The sequence below is a fragment of the Pipistrellus kuhlii genome, unplaced genomic scaffold, assembly GCF_014108245.1.
Source record: "Pipistrellus kuhlii isolate mPipKuh1 unplaced genomic scaffold, mPipKuh1.p scaffold_m20_p_12, whole genome shotgun sequence".
Classification (NCBI taxonomy): domain Eukaryota; kingdom Metazoa; phylum Chordata; class Mammalia; order Chiroptera; family Vespertilionidae; genus Pipistrellus; species Pipistrellus kuhlii.
Window position 1 is genome coordinate 45,663,991 of NW_023425427.1, and position 23,233 is coordinate 45,687,223.

The 23,233-nt window shown below is 38.1% G+C and overlaps 1 protein-coding gene across 3 annotated transcripts in view; it reads left to right on the forward strand.

Annotated features, from left to right (window-relative positions):
* Positions 1–23,233, forward strand: part of ADAMTSL1 (ADAMTS like 1) — an 849,328-nt gene that overhangs the window by 530,743 nt on the left and 295,352 nt on the right. For all 3 annotated transcript variants that reach the window (XM_036434138.2, XM_036434136.2, XM_036434139.2), the window contains one exon: positions 20,605–20,841. In XM_036434138.2, coding sequence (XP_036290031.1) covers positions 20,605–20,841 — 237 coding nt within the window. The remainder of the gene's footprint in view (positions 1–20,604; positions 20,842–23,233) is intronic.

Consider the following 23,233-nt stretch of genomic DNA (forward strand, 5'->3'; position numbering starts at 1 on the left):
TGGTCAGAATGGCTGTATATTCTCAGAAATGTCCCAGGGGCCCAATCAGTGTGCCCCAGAATGAATCTAACTTACCACGCAGCCAGACTGAATGAAGGTAGAGTGGTGGCTTCACCACTGGGAGAGCTTTGTGGTTTGTGTGCGTGTTTCCCCTTTCACCTTGGAGAAGAATGGCTGTTGCTGAAACCAAAGGATGTGCTTAGGGAAGACATATTCAAAAACATCCCAATGTCCCTGACTTGGGCCACGATTCTTTTTAATCCATGCTGAAACTAGACAATAAAGGGAAATAATCCGTAGGAAGTAGGAAAGGACAAATGAGTAATTGTTTGTCGGAGGACAGAGTTCCTCGCCAACCTGTGATAGCACTAATGCTCACGAAGCTTGAACCATCTCGCAAATGAATTAATCACAAAATGCAAGGACACAGCATGCCTTGTGGATAATGGGAGGTTGATTTTGGTTCAAAACCTATTATTTCTTCTGTAATAGCTCAACACTGAGTATTCAGAATAATGGTTGAAAAATATTTCCAGCAATTATTCTGGGAAAACAAAAACCCTCCTATTTTTATGACTAACTGTTTTATCATTTGTGGCATAAAGAAATAAACATTTTTTTAATGATTCACAGATTCCTGCATTTGGTGGATCTGGTGGATATAGATCTCTCTCGGCCGTGCTGGCTGCCAGGCAGTGGGCCAAGATCTTTGGGTTTTTCCTCCCCAGTGGGTTGGGCCCTTCTGCTTTTCTTCTCCCCTCGGCCTTCTTCTGACTGCTGCCCACATTTCTGTTTTAATGCTTTTTCTGACATGTCTCTATCAGACCCCTCCTATGTCCCTCTACTTTTCCTTTCTCCTTAAAATGTTCTCAATTTCTTATCCTCTGCCTCTACATCTTATTCTCTGGGAGTGGTGCGTTGTGAGCATGATTCTGTGGAGAGGACGCAGGCTTGCAAGGTCTGCTGCTCACTCACCTTGTGGTTGGGCATGCGCTCTAACTTCTCATCGCCTCCATTCCCTCCACCGTGAAGTGCAAGTAAGAGCAATACTGACATTACAACATTCCTGTAAAGCAGTGTTTCCCAAACTTCTCTCATGACGAGAATCACCTGGTGGAGTTGTTAAAATGCAGATTCCTGAATCCCAACTAAGAAGTGCTAAACCAGAATTTTGGGGAACATATAGGTAAAATTGTATAAGTATACAATCTGTAGTTTAACAACTCCACCAGGTGATTCTCGTCTTGAGAGAAGTTTGGGAAGCACTGCTTTACAGGAATCGGGGCAGTAGTGCAAACACCTGGGGACACAGTATCTTTTCGTTTCTTCTTCTGCCTCCTTTTGGCAAAGGTGAGCAAGCGATGGTCTTCCAGAAAAGCCAGCTTCCCCAGCTCAGGACAGTTCCACCCGTGTCCACTGCTCAAAGTAATATGAAGAACTCCAAATTGTTGGGGAAGACAGAAAAGGAGATATACTAATACAACTAGCATCTGCTCATTGGCATCTTTTCGGTATATTTAAAAGTTCACAGGGAACTTTCCCCCCCTAAGCTGATCATAATTTTTCCTAAGCACACATCACCCCATGGAGAGTGACTATCACAGGGCATGTTGCAACACTGGGAAATGGCCTCTGAGTGATGTGAGCTGACCTTCCTGAAATGAAGAGTTACATGGTCCAGTTCACTCATGTGTTGCCGAGTGATAAGAGATCAAATTGTCTCACACAGCAGTTATATTCTTCTCTTGTGGGTTGTTAGCTAATGTCCAGCAACTGCTTTCCTGAGGCTGTTAATATGATGGGAATGCCTAAGTGGTCAGCCCAGAACTGGTTTTCTTTAATGTCATGACCATGGCTATGTTGACACTCTGAAGAAAGAAGCTCAGCTAGACCTTCACTGAGTGTGTCTTCTTATTAATGGCAAAGCATGAACTTGGTAGACTTTTGAAGAAGAAAAAAAAGAAAAACAACCCTTCACTGATTCAACTGATAAAGATGATTAAGAATGAGTCTTCATTAATTCAACAGATAAAGAGGATGAAGAATCATTTTTTCGAGTGTTGGGACTTATTCGATTGAGAAAAGCTGAGAGAAATCCCATCTCCCAGCTAACTCCATGACCTTGGGCAAACAGCTTGCACCTCTGTGTGCCACAATCCCCCTTATTGAAAATGACTAAAACACTGGTCATATATCTCAAAGGGATCCTGGCAAAGTCATGGACTTATAGAATATTAGATTTCCAAAGGAACTAGTATATTTTGGGTTTCTGACATGTGCCAGGCATGGTGCTAATGACTTTTTAGTCCCTAATTCATTTAATTCTTACGACCAGCTTGAAAAGTGAGTATTACCCTGACTTTATAGATGAATGAATGTGTACATTTAAAGAGATGAAATATTTTATCTAGGTTACACAACTAAGGAGTAGTGTTGCGAGACTTGTGTAATACCCAACCAAGGTCCATACTCATTTCTCTATAACACAAGAGGGTGTGTAGATGATCTAAACTAGGGGTGTCGAACTCAATCAGAGAAGGGGCCAAAATCTAAAATCACGGGCTGAATGGTTTACTGAATAGTCATAAACTGTCATTGTGATGGAAACGCAGCGGAGTGCAGTGATGACAGCGCGGTGCAGGCCACATTGCAAGGCCTGGCGGGATGGATTTGGCCCTCGGGCCTTGTGTTTGACACATGTGATCTAAACAAACCCCCATTAGCAAATAACAGAACTGAGATACAAAAAAATGTTTAAGGCTCAAACATCTTTAAGGCTTTTTTATTTTATTAATTTTTTATTGATTGATTTTAGAGAGGGTGTAGGAGGGAGAAAAGGAGAGAGATGAGAGAGAGAATGAAACATTGATTTATTGTTCCACTTATTTATGCATTCACTCATTGGTTGATTCTTATATGTACTCCAACTAAAGATAGTACCCCCAACCTTGGCAGATGAGAGCGACACTTGAACCAACTGAGTTACTCAGCCAGGGAGACATATGCCTTTTTAAAGAAATGAGATACCCATGTGAGTTTACTGTAGCAATTATACTTCTTCACGTCTAGAAGTACATGAACTGCTGAAATGTTTAATTGTGCAAATTAAATACCACAGAAATGCAAGTATCCTTGCTCAAAACATCCCAAATCCCCTCCCCTCTGAGCTTCTTCACCTGTCAGGAGGATGTAAATATACTGAGTTCAAGAGTCCTCCAAAGCTATTTACCCAAGCCCTCATTTTTGAATTGCATAAAATGTACGCTGGCCTTGGTGACCCAGATGGAAGCTTGAAGCAGGCATCTGACAGTGACTTCGAAAAAGAAATTACTACTGCCGATCTTCCCTTGGCAGAGCGCCTCCTGGAATGAAACCAAACAAGCTGCCTTGAATAGGTTGCTAACGTGAAAATACTTGTCTACGCACAGCCTTTCTTCTATGAAATTGCTAATGATCAGCAGCATCAAATTGTCCGATTAACATCAAGATGTGTTGAAACTCAGCAACATAAATTCTAGAACCTCTCTCTCTCCCCCACCCCCCGACATACACACTTCCTTCCCACCCTCACGAAATCACTCCCAGATCTTTGTGCTGAGGCCTATGAGCTGGAGCCATTATTGGAGCAGTTAATGCACTTTTGTACTATAGTGTACTTCTAGGAATCTGGTTCTTCGTGTGTTTTTCTTTTCATTCTAAACATTCTCTTCCTTCTCAGGGAAGATTGTAAACTGTAAAAGAGGTTATCTTTGAGGTTTTGGCTGTATTTTCTTTATAGTTTTACTATGAGCAGAAGCTACACATGACTCAGAGTATATTCAGTTGGGGTTTCACATTCAGTTTAGAGTTTTGAGTGAAATATGGTCATCACAGAAAGAAGGGCAAAGAGGCATCGTTTAGGTTTCTTTTCCTTTGAATCTTCATTGAGCAAATATGCTTCAAACTCATTCCAAACCTGCCTTATATAAGTAGCATCATACTGATCCTGAGCCACATATTCATCCCAAACACTCTTTCCCAAACAGCAGTTCTTAAATGATAGATTACTACAATTCACATGTAATTTATAACTGGTCAAATTTTCTTTTTCTTCTTTTAAAATGTTGCTAGGAATTACTGACTCTGGATTTTTATAGATATTAAAATTATTCAGACAAACCTCTCAATCCTTATTCGACTTAGTTTGAAAACCTTTTTCAAATGACTCTGCGGAGCCACCCTGACATCATTGCTGGGTGAAGATTGCCAAGCAGCCAGGTGTAGGCATACCACTGCTATTTCACCCAAAACAGCTCTACTTTTACCTGATTTATTAATTAACATCCATTAACAGTATTTGGGGGAGAAATAGTTTGGCAATAAAAAACTTTTTTTAAAGTTTGAAAACCCCTGCTTTATCTTATCCCTTCTAAGGTCTTCTAGGTTCTGCCTAAATATTTCTAGGGAAGAAAATTCTCCACCTTATTTCTTAGAATAAGTTGATGTATTCTTTCCTCTTACTATTTAATTTGATTAGGCAGTTATTGACTATATGTAAGGCAAATGAAAATAAAGAGATTTGTATAAGACAGTTTCTACTCTCAAATGTTTTGCAATTGAAGACAGGAAAACAAGAAAGAAAAAGTAGCCCTAACCGGTTTGCTCAGTGGATAGAGAATTGGCCTGCCGACTGAAGGGTCCCAGATTCGATTCTGGTCAAGGACATGTACCTTGGTTGAGGGGTGTGCAGGAGGCAGCTGGTCGATGTATCTCTCTCATTGGTGTTTCTAAATCTCTATCCCTCTCCCTTCCTCTCTGTAAAAAATCAATAAAATATTTTTTAAAGAAAAAAAATACTACAGATATTTCTAATCAAATGCAGGATCTATATGCTGGGGTGGGGTGGAAGCATAAGGAAAGTACCAAGAGGACTTTTAATCAATCTATGATTCCTCTTTCTATTTCTCTATTTCTAAACAAGCTGCAATGTCAGATAAAGTATAAAATGATAAAAATCAATGACATAGCCAAGTTCAGAAGCAAAATTAAAATATCCAGGAACCAAAAATGGAGCATAAATGCAAGATGGAGAGCGAGGCAGATATCATGGGCTTTTTGGCTCCAGAACTGGAAGTAAGCAAAGATTACAGCAGCTCAACTCCTGTGGGATCACCAGTGCTAAACTTCGGGGCACCTAAGCCATGCAGAAAACTCATCTCACAGGCTTAGATGGGGCTCTCTGTGAGGAGAGAAGCTGAAGGTTGTTGCTATTGTTGTTTAAATAATGACCTTTTGCCTGGAATGAGAGCTTTATCTGAAATTGGGACTAGGGAGGCTGGTGGACATAGTACATTATGGACTGACAGACTTGCAGTTTCCTCATTATGAATTAAAAGTCAAAGTTTCAGTGTAGTAATCTGATTCTGAACTGGGAGCTATGGGAGCCACAAGGACATCATCACAAAACTATTAGATGAGAGACGTTAAGACAGGGAGAGAAGCCTAGATTACTAGGAGGGCCCGATCAATCTTGTGGTGCCTTAACAGCAGAGAACTCTCTGCAGCTGGCAGCAACAAGGTGGTAAAATAAGTTAGACTCTGAGCACAAGAAGACTGTCAGGCACTATTACTGGCTAGAAGGGCCATGGCCAAGGAGGACCAAGAGGCCTGTAGGAGCCTGGTGGTCTCCAGCTGACAGCCAGCAAGGAAAGAGGTCCATCATCCTACAACCCCAAAGAACAGAATTTGACCAAAAACCCAAATGAGCTTGGAAGTGGATTCATCTCCGGACTCCAGGAAACATCCTCGCCCTTCCGACTCCTTAATTTTGAACAGCCGTGTAAAAGAAACACTAGGGGAAGGACCTAGTTGAGCCAGAGTGTACCTGGACTTCTTTCTGTCTTTCAGTATTGTGAGGTAATCTATTTAGCACCTAAGTTTATGGTAATCTTTTAAGACAGCAATAGAAAACAAACAGTGAGTAGTAAACCAACTACTGACCATAACTTCGTTTTTATCTGATGTATATACATTAACAGCATCTCAATGTTTAGAATGTATTAAGATCCATATTATATTTGGGAAGAGGGTAAATGATAAAATTAGATTTTTAGAAATTTTAAAACATGTATTTAAAATTTTAAAGTATCTATTAAAGAATAAAAACACAACCTATAGTTTGTAGTACAGGGAATACTAGAAAGTAAGGACAATCTTACCAATCCTATATAATAAAAGACTAATATGCAAATTGACCTAACGTCAGAACTACTGGTTGCTATGATGCCCACTGACACCAGGGAGCAGACACCTAACGCAGGAGCTGCCCCCTGGTGGTGAGTGCACTTCCACAGGGGAGTGCCGCTCAGCCAAAAGCTGGGCTCATGGCTAGTGAGTGAAGCAGTGGTGGCAGGAGCCTCTTCCAGCAGCCTAAGGATGTCCTACTGATGGCTTAGAAGGCTTAAGCCATCAGTCCGACATCCCCCAAGAGCTCCCAGACTGTGAGAGGGTGCAGGCTGGGCTGAGGGACCCCACCAAGTGCAGAAATTTCATGCACCGGACCTCTAGTTTACTAGAAGTGGACAAAAAAAGAAATAGGATCGTAAATGCAAAATAAAATATTGTGTGATCAGACTTCACAAGGTAATGCCAAAGTTTTCTACAGTGATTGTTTCAATTCACATTTCTACTGGAATTATACCTGTTCTCTTTGCTCAAGAATTATACCAATGCTTGACAGTATATGACTTTCTACATTTTGTCTGATCTTGTTGGTGCACTATTGGAACATACTCCTCTTGGTCATATATATTATATTATATTTTTTTCATAAAACTGGTTTTGGTTTGCCAATATTTTGTTTAGGACTTTTGCAGTTGTGTTGATGAGTAATTTTCTTTCTTGAACAATCCTTACTGGTTTTGATAGGATGAACTCGGCAGTGTTTTATCTTTCTGCTAGTCTTTGGAAGACTTTAGATTGGTATTATTTAGTGGACTTTGCTTATAAAATCATGAATGAGGTTTAATTTATTTTTGTTTTTGAGGAAAACCTTTTAATTACTCACTGGGGTTTTTATAGGGCTATATATACACAAAGAATAGCATAGTGAACAAGAGAATGAATTTTGAGGCCAAATTAACTACTTCAACCTCAATTTAGATTTAGTCGCTGTGTGAAAGTCATTTAACCTCACTATGTTTTAGTTTTCTCATCTGTAAAATGGAACACATAAGGTTGTTGTGAGGATTACATTAGTTGATATATACAAACCATGTAGCACTGTGCCAGGTATGTAATCACTTCTATGTATACATTAACTTTTATTATGGTTACTTCTGTTTCTTTTTTAATAGTTTCTTACTTTCTTTTGAATAGTTTTTTTTTTTTTTCCCTAACACTGTTTTCAAATGCATTGACAAAAGCTGGTCATATTTTCTGTAACTATCTCTTTAACTCTGACTATAGCCTGCCGATGTCTCCTCTTTTGCATCACTAGTAGTATTTGGGATTTTTTCCCCTTAATATTATAATTCAATAAAGTTTGTCAGAAGTTTATTTTAATAGCCTTTTCAAGTATCCAACCATGGGCTTTGTTGAGTCTATGATTTCTGTATTTTCTGTTTCATTGATATTTGTATTATTTTCTTTCATCTACTTAAAATTTATTTAATTATACTTTTTTTAATTTGTTAGGTTTGATGCTTACAGTATTAAGTTTCAGCCTTTTTTTTTCTTTTTTTGCACATGTAAATGTTCAACTAAGTGCAGCTTTGTTTGATTCCCATAGTGTGATAAAGAGCATTTTTTTAAATTATTTAGTTCTAAGTATTCTAAAATTTTCATCATGATTCCATCAGGTTATAACTTATTTACAAGTCTGTTTAGTAATATTAAAATAAATGGCAGTTTTAAAATGACTTTTCTTTTTTAATCTCTAACAATTGCATTGTGATCTCTTAAAAAAGGATCTTTCAATTCTGTTTCTTTGAAGTTTGTTGATGCTTGCTTTATGACCTAATAGCCATGTGTTCTTGGAGAGAGCATGAGTATAGCAAGTGTTTAAATGTGTTTTCGAAACGTCCTACTTCTTCAGTGATTTTTTTTTAATCTGCTTAAGAAAAGCATTTAATTTGCCAATTTTACTTTGTGGCCTTTTTTGAACTATTTAAGCCTTATTATATAGACATACATTCTTAAATAATTTTATATTCTTGGAGAATTTAACCTTTATTCATAATTTAGTGACCATCTTTGTTAGTAGCTTTTTGCCTTAAAATCTGTTTGATCTGATATTAATATAACTAATCCACGTTTCATTTGGTTAGATTTGTTTAATACATCTTTTTGTTTTTATTTTCAATCTTTATCAACTTTATGAGTATCTAATACAAACATTTTTTTTATTGCTCTCTGATAATCCTGACTTTCTTCAACCTGGTTGCAATCATGATAATGATAAAACTAGATTTATTTTTACCATTTTATGTTGTGATCTATATTTGTCCTGTTTCTTGCCTTCTTTAAACTATTGAGGCTCTTATTTTCTTATTAGACTTTTCCCTCTCCTAATTTTAAACTTATATATCTGCTTCTATTATTTTAGTGTTTACTTTAAAGACTATACATAAGTAATATCTATACTTGAATATCCATCAATTCAAGCCTGTTAAAACATTTTAATTCTGATTACCTTCCTCCAGACGTATGTGCTTTTATTGTCAAGTGTTTTAGCTTTATTTTTATTAATCCCACAAATTATTATAGATATTTCACATAGTCAATGCTTTCAGTATTTTAAATAATAGAGGCAATGGGCCTCTAGTATTTTAAATAATTTCTTCAATCTTTATTCCATTTAACAATTGTATTGTCCCACTTCTCTAGTATGCTTTTCTTTCTACCTATTAGTTTCTATGGACATTTATATGTTTTATTCATCTAAGTTCTATTTTATTCTTTTAAAAATACATCTGATTAGACTTCTTTTTTTATTACACTTTCAACATGCTCCAGGTTTGAATTATCTTCTTTTTTTCTGTAATCCTATCATTAGAATAATATGGTCTCAATACCTGTCTTTTCTCTTTAAATTGTAATTATCATGATGGCGGAGTATATCTGACTTTGCACTATAGCCTAGTATTTGACAGTATGTGTCTCTGTTTATGAACATCCTTCCTATATAATAAAAAGGTAATATTCAAATTAACCATCATACCCTCACACAAGATGATCAGCCCCACGTGGTTACAAGATGGCCACCACAAGATGGCCAGCAGTGGAGGGCACTTGAGGGCGATCAGGCCAGCAGTGGAGAACAGTTAGGGGCGACCAGGCCAGTAGGGGAGGGCAGTTAGGGGTGATTGGGACAGCAGGGGAGAGCAGTAGGGGGAAACCAGGCCTGCAGGAGAAGGCAGTTAGGGGTGACCAGGCAGGCAATGGAGAATAGTTACAGGTGACCAGGCTGGCAGGGGAGAGTAATTGGAGGCAACTGAGCCCACAGGGGAGAGCAGTTGGGGGTGACTGGGCTGGCACAGGAGTGTTTAGGGGTGATCAGGCTGACAGGCAGAAGCGGTTAGGGCCAACAGGCAGGCAGGCAGATGAGTGGTTGAGAGCCAGCAGTCCCAGATTGTGAGAGGGATGTCCAACTGTCAATTTAAGCCCAATCCCACAGGGTTCCCAGATTGGAGAGGGTGCAGGCTGAGCTGAAGGACACCCCACTCCCCAGTGCACGAATTTCATGCAATGGGCCTCTAGTATATAATTAAAACTGAATAAGTAGAAAGCATTGTTAGTCATTCAAACCTTGTTCTAGATAAGTTGAATCAGTGTCCTTTCCTCCCTATTCTTACCTGGTGCAGCCCTCTCACTGGAGGAAATGGATGTTTTATAGGAACAAGAAAAGAAAATCAACTTTGGAGCAAAACGCTCTTCAGAATGAGGCTGGTGCTCAGAGGCTGTGTGTTAAGTTTCAAAGGACAACCTGAAAACACTGAGTTTCAGGAGTCAGAAAATATATTTCTCTAATTCTGTTTTGGTTTCTTAAAATATGTCTGTAGTCCAAGATCAACAAACTAAGAAGTATGAGCGCATATGAACTAAGTTGAGTGTTGTCATCCATTAAACTTATAACCCAGTAAATTTGGCACATGATCTTGTTTGATTAGACTCATATGGTAAGACATTAATATAAGTCACTTTAATTAAAAATATGTTCAGACAACCAAGTAAAGTAGTTCTGGAGGCAGCAAGGCAGTGGGAAAGACGAAGCAAATACCGTCTCAGGTTCCTCTGCAGCCCACCAGAGCTGTATAACTCCAACTCCCCCCTCTATGGTGTTGGTAATAATAGTAATTCCTAACATTTATTTTATTGAGTGTTTACTACGTGCCAATTCTGATTTGAACATGTTACTTACATTAACTCATATCCTATTTGTCCACAGAGCCAGCATATGACAATACCAGCCACCGTTAGGTCAGGATGACTGTAGAGGCCCTAGAGAGGGCTTTTTGTTTTCTTAAAAGTTGACTTCTTTTGCTGTGTCCAGAAAGTAATGCCCAGCAGTCCAATTTATCGCTGTTGGTTGAAAGCTGGTAAGAGAAGCATTAAAGGAGCAGTTATGGATCCATGCCCTTGTGCAGGGTAAAGTGGAGGTTAGGGATGTGGAAAAAGTAGGTCCTAGGCCCCTAGGAAAGGAAATTTAGAAATGGAACTGGGAAAAGGTAGCAAACAATGTCTAGGTCCTACCCAACCAGAAAGCATGAGTAAATGGAAAGGGGACTTCTTTCTCTGGTTTTATAAAGGAAGCTTTTACTCTTTCCGGCAACAAACCTATAGAGGGTCTTCATTAGACCCAGGGCTACAGCCTGACCCCATTGGAGAAGAAGCTCCCTCCACTACTTCTTTGTTTTACTTGCTGCTTTGTTCTGGTTCTATGGCTATCAGAGTTTTCTAAAATAACCCAGTTTTCAACTATTCTTCTGAGGTTACCATAAGTAACCTCTAATTTATCAAACCTGAGTTCTAATGTTTGGTTTGGAAAGGATCATCGCCATCCCCATAATGACGCGTCCAAAACCTGAGGATACTTCTTTTACAGGATCGGTTTATATAGAATTAACAATTAAGTTGGTTGTTGGAATAGGAATTTGATCTAAAAGTTGAAAAGAGATGAGACAAGAAAGAGAGAGGAGGCCATCTCACTCTCCATTTTATCCACGGTAACCATACTTCTTTCCCTCATTCTAAAGTCTCTGAAGAAATACCCAGCAGATATTTTCTGATACCGTGGACAGTCTGAGAACACTTTATTTCCTCTCTTTGGAAGATGTCACACAGAGAGCATCACGTGTCCTGCCAGGGTGACTCGCATTCATAGTCATGGTCAGAGTCCTCCATCCAGAGAGGAGTCCTGCTAAAAGGAGAGACTATTCCATTCCATTGATTGAAGAACAGATGGTTTTCTCCTTCACTCCCTGACCTGCTATCTTCTCCCATTGGAGAGTGCCTTCAATCCTAGTATCATTCTTCAGGAAACTGCCTGGATAATAATTTAAGTAGAAGCTTGACCTCTGCTTTGCAGGAACTAACTGGGGTGAACCTTAAATATGGTACCACAAAGATCTTCCCAAAATAGTGCTCAGATGTATCTCAAGTCATTCATGGGGACTATATTGCATGCCTCCAAAAAGGAACATTAATTAGACACAGTGCCAGGAAAATAGACAGTTGTCAGGATTCAGGGAAGTTAAGCCTACAGGCAACATCGGGTGGTTAGTTATAGACTAAGGGGGAGGGAAGGTGAAGAGAGAATGCTGGGATCCTCTCTGAGTTGTTTGACATGGTATTTACCTTTGAATTGCTCTAGACAGTGTCTCTTTCCATATTTCTTCTAAGTGATTGGCATCAGCACCTCATGTTCCAGGAGACAACTTCAGTCTACACATTTGTCCTTTTGTAATATGTCCACCCTTATTATCCTTTCCCACGTATAAATGGAAATATAATGAACTTGTTATGCAACAGATCTAAGCAGTAATAACAGTTTAAGTATGTATGCACTAAAATGTTTTTCCTATACTAGTCCTTCCTTCTTCCAACCTGACTCTCCACAAATACTTTGGTAAATGCAGTCTGAAAACAAACAAAAAAAAAGTGTATAATTGTGTGTTTATAAAATGAAATCATATGCCATGTTCCAAAAAGGACTACAAATTACCACTTTAAATATGCTAATTTGGGGGAGGGAGGCAAGGGGATTTCTTTAAGACTAGGATTAAAAATAGTGAAAAGTCTGAAATGCTGATTTAAGAAAAGATATTGCTAAACTGGAGCCAATTCAAAGAAATGGACTAAAAATAATAAAAGGCCTCAAGGAATGAATATTTTCAAAATTGAGAGAATTTAAGATTCTAACATGACAAACTACAACCAGTCCTACAAATACCTCTGGGGAATTGGATTCCAAAGTCCGCATTGTTCAAAGGGGAAAAAGTAAGAGCTCTGAAAAAAAAGCTACCCAAAGAAGAAAAAAATGAATTTTTAAATGAAATGTTTTAAATGTTTTTACTTAGACCAATTTCAGATGCCTGGAGACATTTAAAAAAAAAAACTAGCCAGGCAAAACATTTGTTTTCACATAACAAGCTTATCGAGTAAGGAGGGTGGGGTCAATGATTTATTATATCATGCATTTTGAGTCTCTGATGTCTGGACCTGAATAAACATATTGGAATGGTCTGGAGCTGTTTAATATACCTGTTACCAGTGTTCACTTAGTAGACCAAATTAGGACACCCCCAAAGCCTGAATAAACTAGAGAATTCCATATTATTTCACAGGGTCACAAATCTGTAAAGACGTTATTTTATTGAGTGTGAACCTGATCCATAGTCGAGTGTTAAAATGGCTAATGATTAATTTTCATGGGCACTTATTTCCCTTCAACATATTAGTTTCCAAAAGTATTGAAAGTTTAGAAGGAAAATTTGTGAACCTCTGATACCAGGAGAAAATAAAGCAGGAGAAGGACTCTTTCATATGTCTTGTAGACATGAAAATGGAGTGTCCCAGAGAAGTCTGTGGGCATCTTACAAAAAGGAGGATAACTGAGCCAAGAATGACTGGCACCATCCTCCAAAATCGACCCCATTTTCTGTTTCTTTGCACTCATAGTGATGTGTTAGAGATTTAAATATTATGTTCTTGAAATATAATAGAGTTGTCTACACACAGACTGTCTAGACAGGGCAGGGACTATGTCTGTTTAATTTCATTTTACATAGCAGCTAGCAGTCTTGCACAAATAAATGCTTTTGATGATGATGTTGATGTTAGCATAAGCAGGTGGCCAAAATTTGGGGGGTGGGAGTGGGGATAAAGCTTGATACCTTAACATTAGTGCTTTATAGAGCATGCATGCACTGAGTGTTACATAAAATTTACAAATGTCTGGCTATTTATTGAATAATAAATTATTTCAGCACATTTTATGTTTCTTAATATTGCCCTGTTAAATTTGTTTACATGGAGGAGGAAATATCAATCTGCCTATTCAGAAAGTAGGCAAGAATCCCTACTCAATTTTCCTAGTGTCTGAAATGAAAAATATTCTTGTAAATCTGCATTTTAGAAAAAGTAGAAAAAACACTTAGATGCTCCATTAAGATTTTCTAAGATTTCTTGATTAGAAAGCTCTCAAGATTCAGATTTTCCTGCAAGATTCAAGGAAAACAGAATTATACAATGGAAACCATGACTTGTGTTTTATTTATTCAATGTGTTCATTGTTTGTTTTCAAAAACAAGTATTTGAGTCCTTGTATATAATAGCAAGCCAAGCAGCCACAGATCCCTGACCTTCTTAGCTTATACTTTAGTGGAAGGAGACAGACAATTTTTTAAGAGAGAGAGAGAGAGAGAGAGAGAGAGAGAGAGAGAGAGAGAGAGAGAGAGAGAGAGAGAGAGAGAGAGAGAGAGAGAGCATTATAAGTAAATTATATGGTGTCCTTGAGGGTGATTAAGTGTTATGGAAAAAAATAAAAGTTTAGAGGATAATAAAGAATCAAGAGTGGGAGTGGTGTTGCAATTTTTCGTGGGGCAGTCAGGGCAGGTCTCACTGAGGAGGTGATGGTTGAGCAAAGACTTGATGGAGGTGAGGCCATTAGCCTCTTGGATTCTGAGCAAAAGAAATCCCAGGCAGAAGGAAAAGATAATGGATGTGTCCTAAAGTGAGTATACTCCTGGGATGTTTAAGAAGTAGCTGGGAAGCCAGCGTGGCTGAAGCCAAGTGAATGAAGAAGACAAAAGGCGGGAACGGGGCCAGGTCTTTACCTCTACTGGAGATGAAGGTTTTGGCTTTTCATCTGAGTGAACTAGAGAGCATTACTGAGTTATAAGAGAAAGGTGACAAGATTTCTTCCTGCTTTAATTAGATCATCCTGCTGCCTTGTTGACAGAAGTCTATAGGAGAGCAAGGGCAGGAGAAGGAGGATCAGTTAGGAGACTTGTAATAATGCTGGCGAGACATGACAGTGGCTTGGACTAGATTATGGTCAGGTTCGGCACAGTTCTGCATATAAAGCCTACTACCTTTTTTGGTGGATTGAACATAGAAGACAAGGATCACTCTATGGCAGTGGTTTTCAAAGTGTGGACCCCAAACCAGCAGCATCAGCAACATCTGAAAACTTGTTACAAATTCAAATTCTTGGATCTTTCGCCATGTCTACAGAATCAGAAACTGGACTCTGGGGCCCCAGCAATCTTGTATTTTTAACAGGCCCTCCAGGTGATTCTGATACACACACAAGTGTGAGGACCCCTGCTTTAAGAATTGGGGCCTGAAAGATAGAGTTGGCATTGACTGTGTTGGTGAAGACGGCAGAGGGAACAGATCTGGGTGGAGGGAGAGGAGCAGAGGTTCAGATTTGGACAGGATGAGTGTGTGATGTCTTAGATATCCAGATGGTGAGGCAGCATTTGTGTATTATATATGAATCTGTAGCTCAGGATAGAGTCTGAGTTGGAAATAAAAACGGAAACATCACTTACGTTTGTACGAACAAAACATTACATCTGTGAATATTGACTCGTCACTGATTTTGTCTTCACTTTGAATAAAAGAAGCAGAAAGACAAGTAATAAAGACCAAAATATATAAAAGATATATTATAGCTACCATCTATCTATTCCAGTGTGCTAAGAGCTTTGAGAGCTTTAGGGAGTCTATATTCTAGAGCCCTCTTTTATTTATCGCAAAGGAACCTTTTATGGTAACCTTTTTTCTATTTTGCTGTCCATACATTGAGGTTCCTAAAACTTTGAAGGTAAAATTTAGAACTAATAATATTTGATAAAGTCACCAAATAGCTGATAAATTTCTACACATGTTTACATCATAAAGTGGCAATCCAGACTTGCCGAAGGTACAGGCCTCACTAAATTATTCTAATTTTATTTTCTTTCACAGTAACTTATATGGAGGGAGAGTTATTAAGATAGGGAGAAAGATAGAATTTAGAAGAACAGTTGCAAGATATGGAAATGCACTGAGAAGGACATATTCTTCAGTTACTACATGTGATTACCTAATATATCATTCGCAGTGTTTTCTTAATACTATCATATATTAATATTGACTCTACAAATAAGACTGTAGAATCAGAATATGACATTTAACCAAGACACTGATAATAATTTCAATGAAATGGCAAAATTATCAGAAAAGGCAAACCACTGAATATTTCAGAAGAAAGGTAAAACAGAGGGATGTCCCTCAGGAAGCAGAATGGCTTTTTTAAAAAGGGTTTCTTCTGACTGGAATTTATATTTTGTATATTTTTTCAAAATCATTTGAAAGGCCTTTCAGATGCTGCCACCTTAGCTGCTGAGATATAATCTTTTGCATTTCACCCTGTGAGTCCCCTTTTTGTCCCACGGTGTAATCTGATCCACCTGTCACCATCAGGGGACATCTGGGATCCATCTTATCTTTCCCACTAGCTAGCTGATTAACCAGAAAATGTTTTGAATTCGACTCTTATATGGCAGGACTCCATGAACTTTATGAATTATAATAGAAACATATAAAAGGCCAGATTTTATTTTTGTGCTTTTAAAGAAGAAAACTCTTAACACTGTTAGGACTGAATGCTTAAAATTGGAGAGAAAAAATATATTGTATTAAATGGCAAAATACAGTAATTCATTGGATTATCTATTTTTAATAAAATACATTTTTTCAGAGTGAGAAAGTCTTAGCTCAGTAGCCTGACCCAGAGTTGCCAATCCACAGATATATTACTGTTAGTTGAAATAAACAGAAGGACAATAAACATAATTTTGCTCTCTCTTGCTTTATTTCTGCTGGATGGTACATCTGGAGATATATGAGAGGCTGGAAGGTGGGGTCTTTAGTTCAGTGCATCCTTCCCAGAGCATGTTTTGTGCCAGGTCCTTGTGCAGGGGGGGTGTGAGTGGGGGAAGTCAAATAGCCATTAGACTTCCAGAGATTTTAATTGTCTTCATCATTGTTACGTACTAGAGACCCATTGCATGAAGATTTATGCAAGAATAGGCACTCCTTCCCCTGGCTTTGCTCCAGGCCACCTGGGAGCCTACAAGTCCTCACTCCCAGCTGAGCGCTGCTCCTGTAGCTCCCTCCACCCCTGCCCTCTCCCTCATAGCAGGCATCCCACCCTGCCTGGCTGCTCCATGCCTGCATATGTAAATTAACCCACCATCTTTGCTGGGTTAATTTCCATATTCACTCCTGATTGGCTGATGGGTGTTGTGGAGGTATGGTCAATTTGCATATTTCCCTTTTATTAGTATAGATGAGCCAAGTTCAGTGCTTAAACATATACATAATTATTTGTTTTAATTATCCAAATTGAAAACTCTTGATTTCCTACCACTAAGGTTTTATTGGAACAGAAATCTCACATTGTATATATTCTGTACTTTCTACATTCAGTATACCCTAAGGGAAACCAGCTGTCTTGGTCAGAACTAATGATTTGTGTGATCATAAAGCATCTCTTCAGAAGCTGACATTTCAAAAGTGATGCCCATGATAAGGTGCTAAATACTTTTCAAAGCAGTTAGAACATCAGCTTCTAAATCTGACTTTTAGGAGGATCAGGAAGCACATTGTTTCCACGGACTACATTATAATTTAAAACTTTGTATGTGGTGAATCTGTACAAAGAAATTCTGCTGTGATTATACCTGTGGGACAAGAGTCTGTGATGACTGCTTGGGTTTCCACTTCTGCAGCTGGGTGATCCCAGAGGCATTGGGAGTTCAGCGAGTGTCTTGAACTATGCTTGGGATGTTTTGGATTCAACAAAAGAAACTTTTGCCAAACCCTTCTTTCCTTAATTTTTAAACGTGTATTTCAAGGGAAATTTGATTCATATGTTTCTAATTCATTTACACTTAAATCATCAAAATGTTATTTTGTAAGAGCCACTTGATGTCCAAGAAGCTTTCTAAACCTGTTTTATAAGTCTTCTCAAGTCCTTTTTCTTAAAACAGGAAGTAGCATTTTGCCAAGTACAAATAAACTCAAACATTAAAAAGGTTCAAGTTCAGTTTCTAACTCTGAACTCCAGGCTTTAAGTGCATTCTCAAATTAGCAAAATATAGTTACCCACCCCTATGGGAAAAAAAAAAAAAGAGGTAGAAAGAAAGGCAGTAGTGATAAAAATTAAGAAAAGTTATTCACATAAATTATTCTCAGAGATGTATCTTCAGTTGTGAAAGTTCATAAAACCTATAAAAACAGGTTATGGCTAATATATGAATAGGTGCAGGTGAGTTGTGAACAGGAGTCATTGTCTGCTTGTTGGTTCTCTGTGATGTGTCTAACCAAGTTTACTGCTTCTGTCACAGAAAAGAAAACCTAAAAGTTCAATTATTTTAATTTCACTTTTTACTAATTATACCTTTGAGTCTTATGTATTTTAGTAAAGGTGGGAAGACTCACATATTTTGTTGGACAAAAAGGACTCATGAGAGACACTATGGGTGTTTTATGTCTGCACTAAGATGATGTAACATCAAATTAAAAATGTAATTGATACTGTTTTCTTGGAATTGGATAAATGCAGAAAATTCTCTTTGTGCATATCAAGACATCTCTTAATTAGAGATTGTCCATATTACTGTAATGCAGAGGTAATTCAGCCTAACCCAGAATTCCCTGTAGTTGATTCACTTGTATTTATAGATAAAGAAGGCAAAGGTAATTATGAGAGGGGCTGGGGTCCATTCTAAACAATTTCCTCTATGTTATGTTTTATTGGGGCATTTCAGTATTTCTTCTGTGCTACAGAGTAGTCAAGTGATTCTTGGGATGAGAGGTAATATGCAACTGAAAACACTTTATTTAAACACTAGAGGCCCAATTCTTGCAAGGGCCTTTTCCCCCCCTCCACGGTGGCTGTCTCTGCCTCAGCCCCCACCTGCTGCGGCTCTGTCTGGAAGGAAGGATGTCTGGGAGGATGTCTGGTCTAATTAGCATATTACACTTTTATTATTTTAGATTATTAATTAAACTATCAGTTCCCCGTGGAAGCTCTCATGCAATGGCCACCAGGGAAACTTGCCGACTGTACGAAGTTGGTTTTATTAAACTTGCAAGGCAAGGGGCCCTGTAGTGTCTCAGATGAAAATTTGGGGACAAGGACGGTAGAGTTTGGGGGCTGTAGTTAATCATAGGATTCCTTTAGGACAAAAGCTAATAAGTGATGTTTAGGCAGAGACTGGTAGGATTTGTCATCTAAGAAAGTTGCATTCTTGTTGTTGGAACATCAATCCAAAGAGTTAATGTTAAATCCTTTTGTTTGTACTTTTATCTTGGAACACATAGTCTGAAAAGAGTTGGTATTGAAACACTGAAGTTCAGCTAGTTGTGTTACTTGTCGTACAAAATACCTGTGTTGTGACTCAGAGCATAGTTATGCAGGTTGTGGTTTTCATTTTATTTCTCACAACAAACAAGTAAATATCACACAATGTGTAACACACATTTATCTTTTTTAAACTTTTAATATGTAGATCATCCTGTATGAAATTAATAAGTAATGAATTTTAATTTTACTTTTTTCAGGCAATATTCAAAATCATATATACCTTGTTGGGTATCTATATCTATATTTATACTTATATCTATATCTATATCTGTTTCTATATCTATGTTTAAGAAATTCTCTTTTAATACTATGTATTAACTCTGAGAATTTATGTAATACTAGCAATAATATGCCTTTGAGAATTTATATTATATTTTTATCTATTTTTGTTATGCCCCCCTCTTGTCAAAAAAAATTATGCTTCCCCAAATATTACAGCCTACTATGCTATTTAAATACCACTAAAATGTGTTTAAGTGTCAAAAATCCCATTTTATAGATTAATGCGAATCTCAGAATGCTTATTTAAATGTGAAGAGTTTTTCACAGAAAGAAAACTTGTGTAAAAGAACTCTCAAAAATGATAAAGAGCACATGCTCATTCTGTATTTCAGATACAAACTGGGATAAAAGCCTTTCCACAGATGGATAGTCTGTGTAGTTCATCCTATTCTGAACACAAGGTGAAAAAAACGGAGCTATCAAAAATCCTGTACAAGAGATAGCCAACATTTGCCTTAAAGTTAAATCATAGTTGCTTTCAAGTTTATAATTTACTAGATAATAGGGATTGCTATAGTTTTACATTTTAAAATGCCCTTTATAAAATGTATATTGAAACATTCTTGTTTTCCTCTGGTCTTTGCCAGCATTATTTAATACTCAAATTCAGAAAAATCTCATTCTCCAACTCTTTCTCTTCAGTGGCTTCATTAAATAGTATTAGCTACCATGTACTCTTCCTTGTGCCAGTACTTGAGCTCATGAAATGCTCACAATGAATGACCTTGAGAATTGAGTGCTATTGTTGCCTCTGCTCTGAACACAAGGAAACCTAGACTCAGACAGTCCCATGCTATGTAGCCACATTCTCATCTGAAGAGGCAATCTGTACTTTTCCACTCTGTCATGCTGTCTTAAGCTAAAGAAATCCATGTATACATGCTAGTTTCGCTTTTTTGTCCACCATGTTCAACTGTAGATACTGTGCACCCTAAGTTTTAGAAAGAAAACAAAAAACAAAAAACTCATGAACAACCCACAAAAATTTTTGAGTGAAATTATAACTTTTTGCTGTTTTTGAGCTAAAATATTGTCATAGCTCTTGATATCAAGAGATGCTTTCAGCTAACTCTCTGATTTTACTAAATCCTAGCTAAGTTATAAGGAAATAAAAATGATATTATAAGATAGAAGAATCCATGGGACCACTAAATATCTTTCCGAAAATGTTTCAAGGTGGTTACTTTCCCAACTAATATCAATCAGATCTATTTCAAGCTGGTTTCTTTCCCATTTAACTTCAGTCAGAAAATGTATTTCAATCTGATTGCTTTCTCAAATCTACACATTCTTAGGGTCAAATAATCATATGACCTTTTGGATGATATAACCAGAATATTTGCTTTGTTTTCTAAGACTTTGAAAGACCACATGTGTGCCTTTCTCAGCCTGTATTTGTCCTTTTCCACTGTCTTCTCCAGGACTGCCCACCAGAAGCAGGTGATTTCCGAGCTCAGCAATGCTCAGCTCATAATGATGTCAAGCACCATGGCGAGTTTTATGAGTGGCTTCCTGTGTCTAACGACCCTGACAACCCATGTTCACTCAAGTGCCAGGCCAAAGGCACAGACCTGGTTGTTGAACTCGCACCTAAGGTCTTAGATGGGACTCGTTGCTACACAGACACTCTGGATATGTGCATCAATGGTTTATGCCAAGTAAGTACTGGCTTCTTTTCATTCTTTTTCTAGAGGGTTTTAGTGTCTTCATGTAAATACATTTTCTATCGCCCTGCTATCTGGATCACTCAGCGCTGCTTTTTTATTGCCTTTATAAAGACTGACAGATTTGAAAATTGAGGTTTAATTTCAGTTAAACTACCAGTGTATTTTGTGTTCAGAAAACATAGGCTAGAATTTTGTTTATTTCTTTGAGTCTCACTTGAATATGGAAGAACAGAAATTCTTTAGTATTGTATATCATTTTTGGACTAGACTCTGAAATTGTCGATACTTTGGTTGTCCCTAAAATATGTTTCATGTATGAGTATTTGGAGGCATCTATTTTCATTGACTTAGAGCTTCAGAATAACGCAGATGAAGTGGACTCTATAATCTCCAAAATGTAGAAAACCTTGTTTCTTTATTGTAACTGTAACTTTGTTGAAAATTCAGGCAAACTGTCCTGAAGAGCTTGGCAGTGTCAGCTAGGTCAGATGTCATCCAGGTAAATCTTTAAAACAGGATGGCAAAGGAGTTTGATTTCTGATATTGATGTGTCAATGTCTACTTTAGGAGGGGAGTTAGGCAGGTGAAGGAGAGTTAGTATGAATGCCATCTCGATTTTAAAAGGTGACTCTTCGGATTAGGATGACCAGCCTACTTTTTGGACAAAGCAGTTGCTGTATTGTCTTGTGTGATATATATACTTCACTATACAATTTCATATCTCACAATATAGACATTTTGAGAACCTTTATCTCTCTCTCCCAGGAAGACATGGGTGGGAATTTTTACTCTTCAGAATCTCTAATATCACAAGTAGCAATACAAGAATTAACATAAAATATGTCTCCTTAGTCATTTGTTGTTTCAAATTCACAGGTTTATTTAAAACTTAAATCTATATTCAGATACAAAAGGAATAACTGTAGTGTGAATTACTACAAGAGATGTGGAGTGGCCTGCAAGGTATCATGTCTATGGGAGGGAAATAGACAGTCCAAACCTTCATGAGGTCTAGAATCCTGAGACAGGGATATGTTGGCATATCTAAACACTTCTCAGGAGATGGGGGTGTTGTTTATATATTTGAACTTTTCTTTATATACAAGAAATATGTAAAATTCAGATATAAATTTGAATATAGAACCTTACTATTTTAAAGCTAAGAAAAGCCTGTAAGTTTATCTAATGTAAAAGGCAATATATTTGAACATCATTTCTTATATTTGGTGTTTGCTTCCTTCTCTAGAATTCTCAATGTTATTGAAATGAAATTATGCTATCTAATAGAAGAGTAATATGCAAATTGAACATCACTCCAACACATAAGATGGCTGCTCCCATGTGGACATAAGATGGCCACCACAAGATGGCCAGTAGGGGAGGGCAGTTGGGAGGGAACAGGTCTGCAAGGGAGGGCAGTTATGGGCAATCAGGCCAGGACAGGAGGGCAGTTGGGGATGATGGAGCCTATAAGGGAGGGCAGTTAGAGGTGATCAGGCCAGCAGAGGAGGGAAGATGAGGGCGAACGGCCTGCTGGGGAGCACAGTTAGTGGCAATCAGGTTGGCAGGGGAGCAGTTAAGAATCAATCAGGCTGGCAGGGGAGTGTTTAGGGGTGATCAGGCTGGCAGGCAGAAGCAGTTAGGGGCAATCGTGAAGGTAGGCAGGTGAGCAGTTGGGGGCCAATAGTCCTGGATTGTGAGAGGGATATCCGACTGCCTGTTTAGGGCAGTAGGATCTCAGTAGGATCAGGCCTAAATGGACATCCCTCGAGGGGTCCCAGATTGGAGAGGGTGCAGGCTTGGCTGAGGGACAATCCCCTTCTGCCCCTGTGCATGAATCTCATGCACTAGGCCTCTAGTGTGGTCCATAAAAGCTTTGAGAATAATGGAGAATTGAAAAGCATATAGAAAAGGAGCTATGTTGTAGGGAATGGCAAATAAAATAGTGACAATTCCTTATGTATGTATATTGTTTGAATAAATCAAAACAGATTCCAATTTTGTAAATAAAAAAAATGAGGACAAGAGAAGTTGTATGATTTTCTGAAAGTTACATAGTTGGGCATGGCAGAAATGGGACTAAATGTTAAAGATGTTTGAGCTATATTATGCTGAAGAATTAACCAAAATAAACAAGACAGGTCAGTAAACTAGGTTTCATTTGTTTCTATTTGCCTGGGAGTTCAACGAGGTATGTCTTTCCCCTAGTCCAGTGTTTCCCAAAGTGTGGTACACGTACCCCCAGGGGTACGGGGAGAGTTTGGTGGGGGTACGTGTTGCACCGGAGTTTGGTGGGGATATGCACTGCACTGTGCTTAGCTGGGAGTGATTTTACGTTATCATGAGTACGAGGGGTACTTAGCATCACGAAAATTATAGAAGG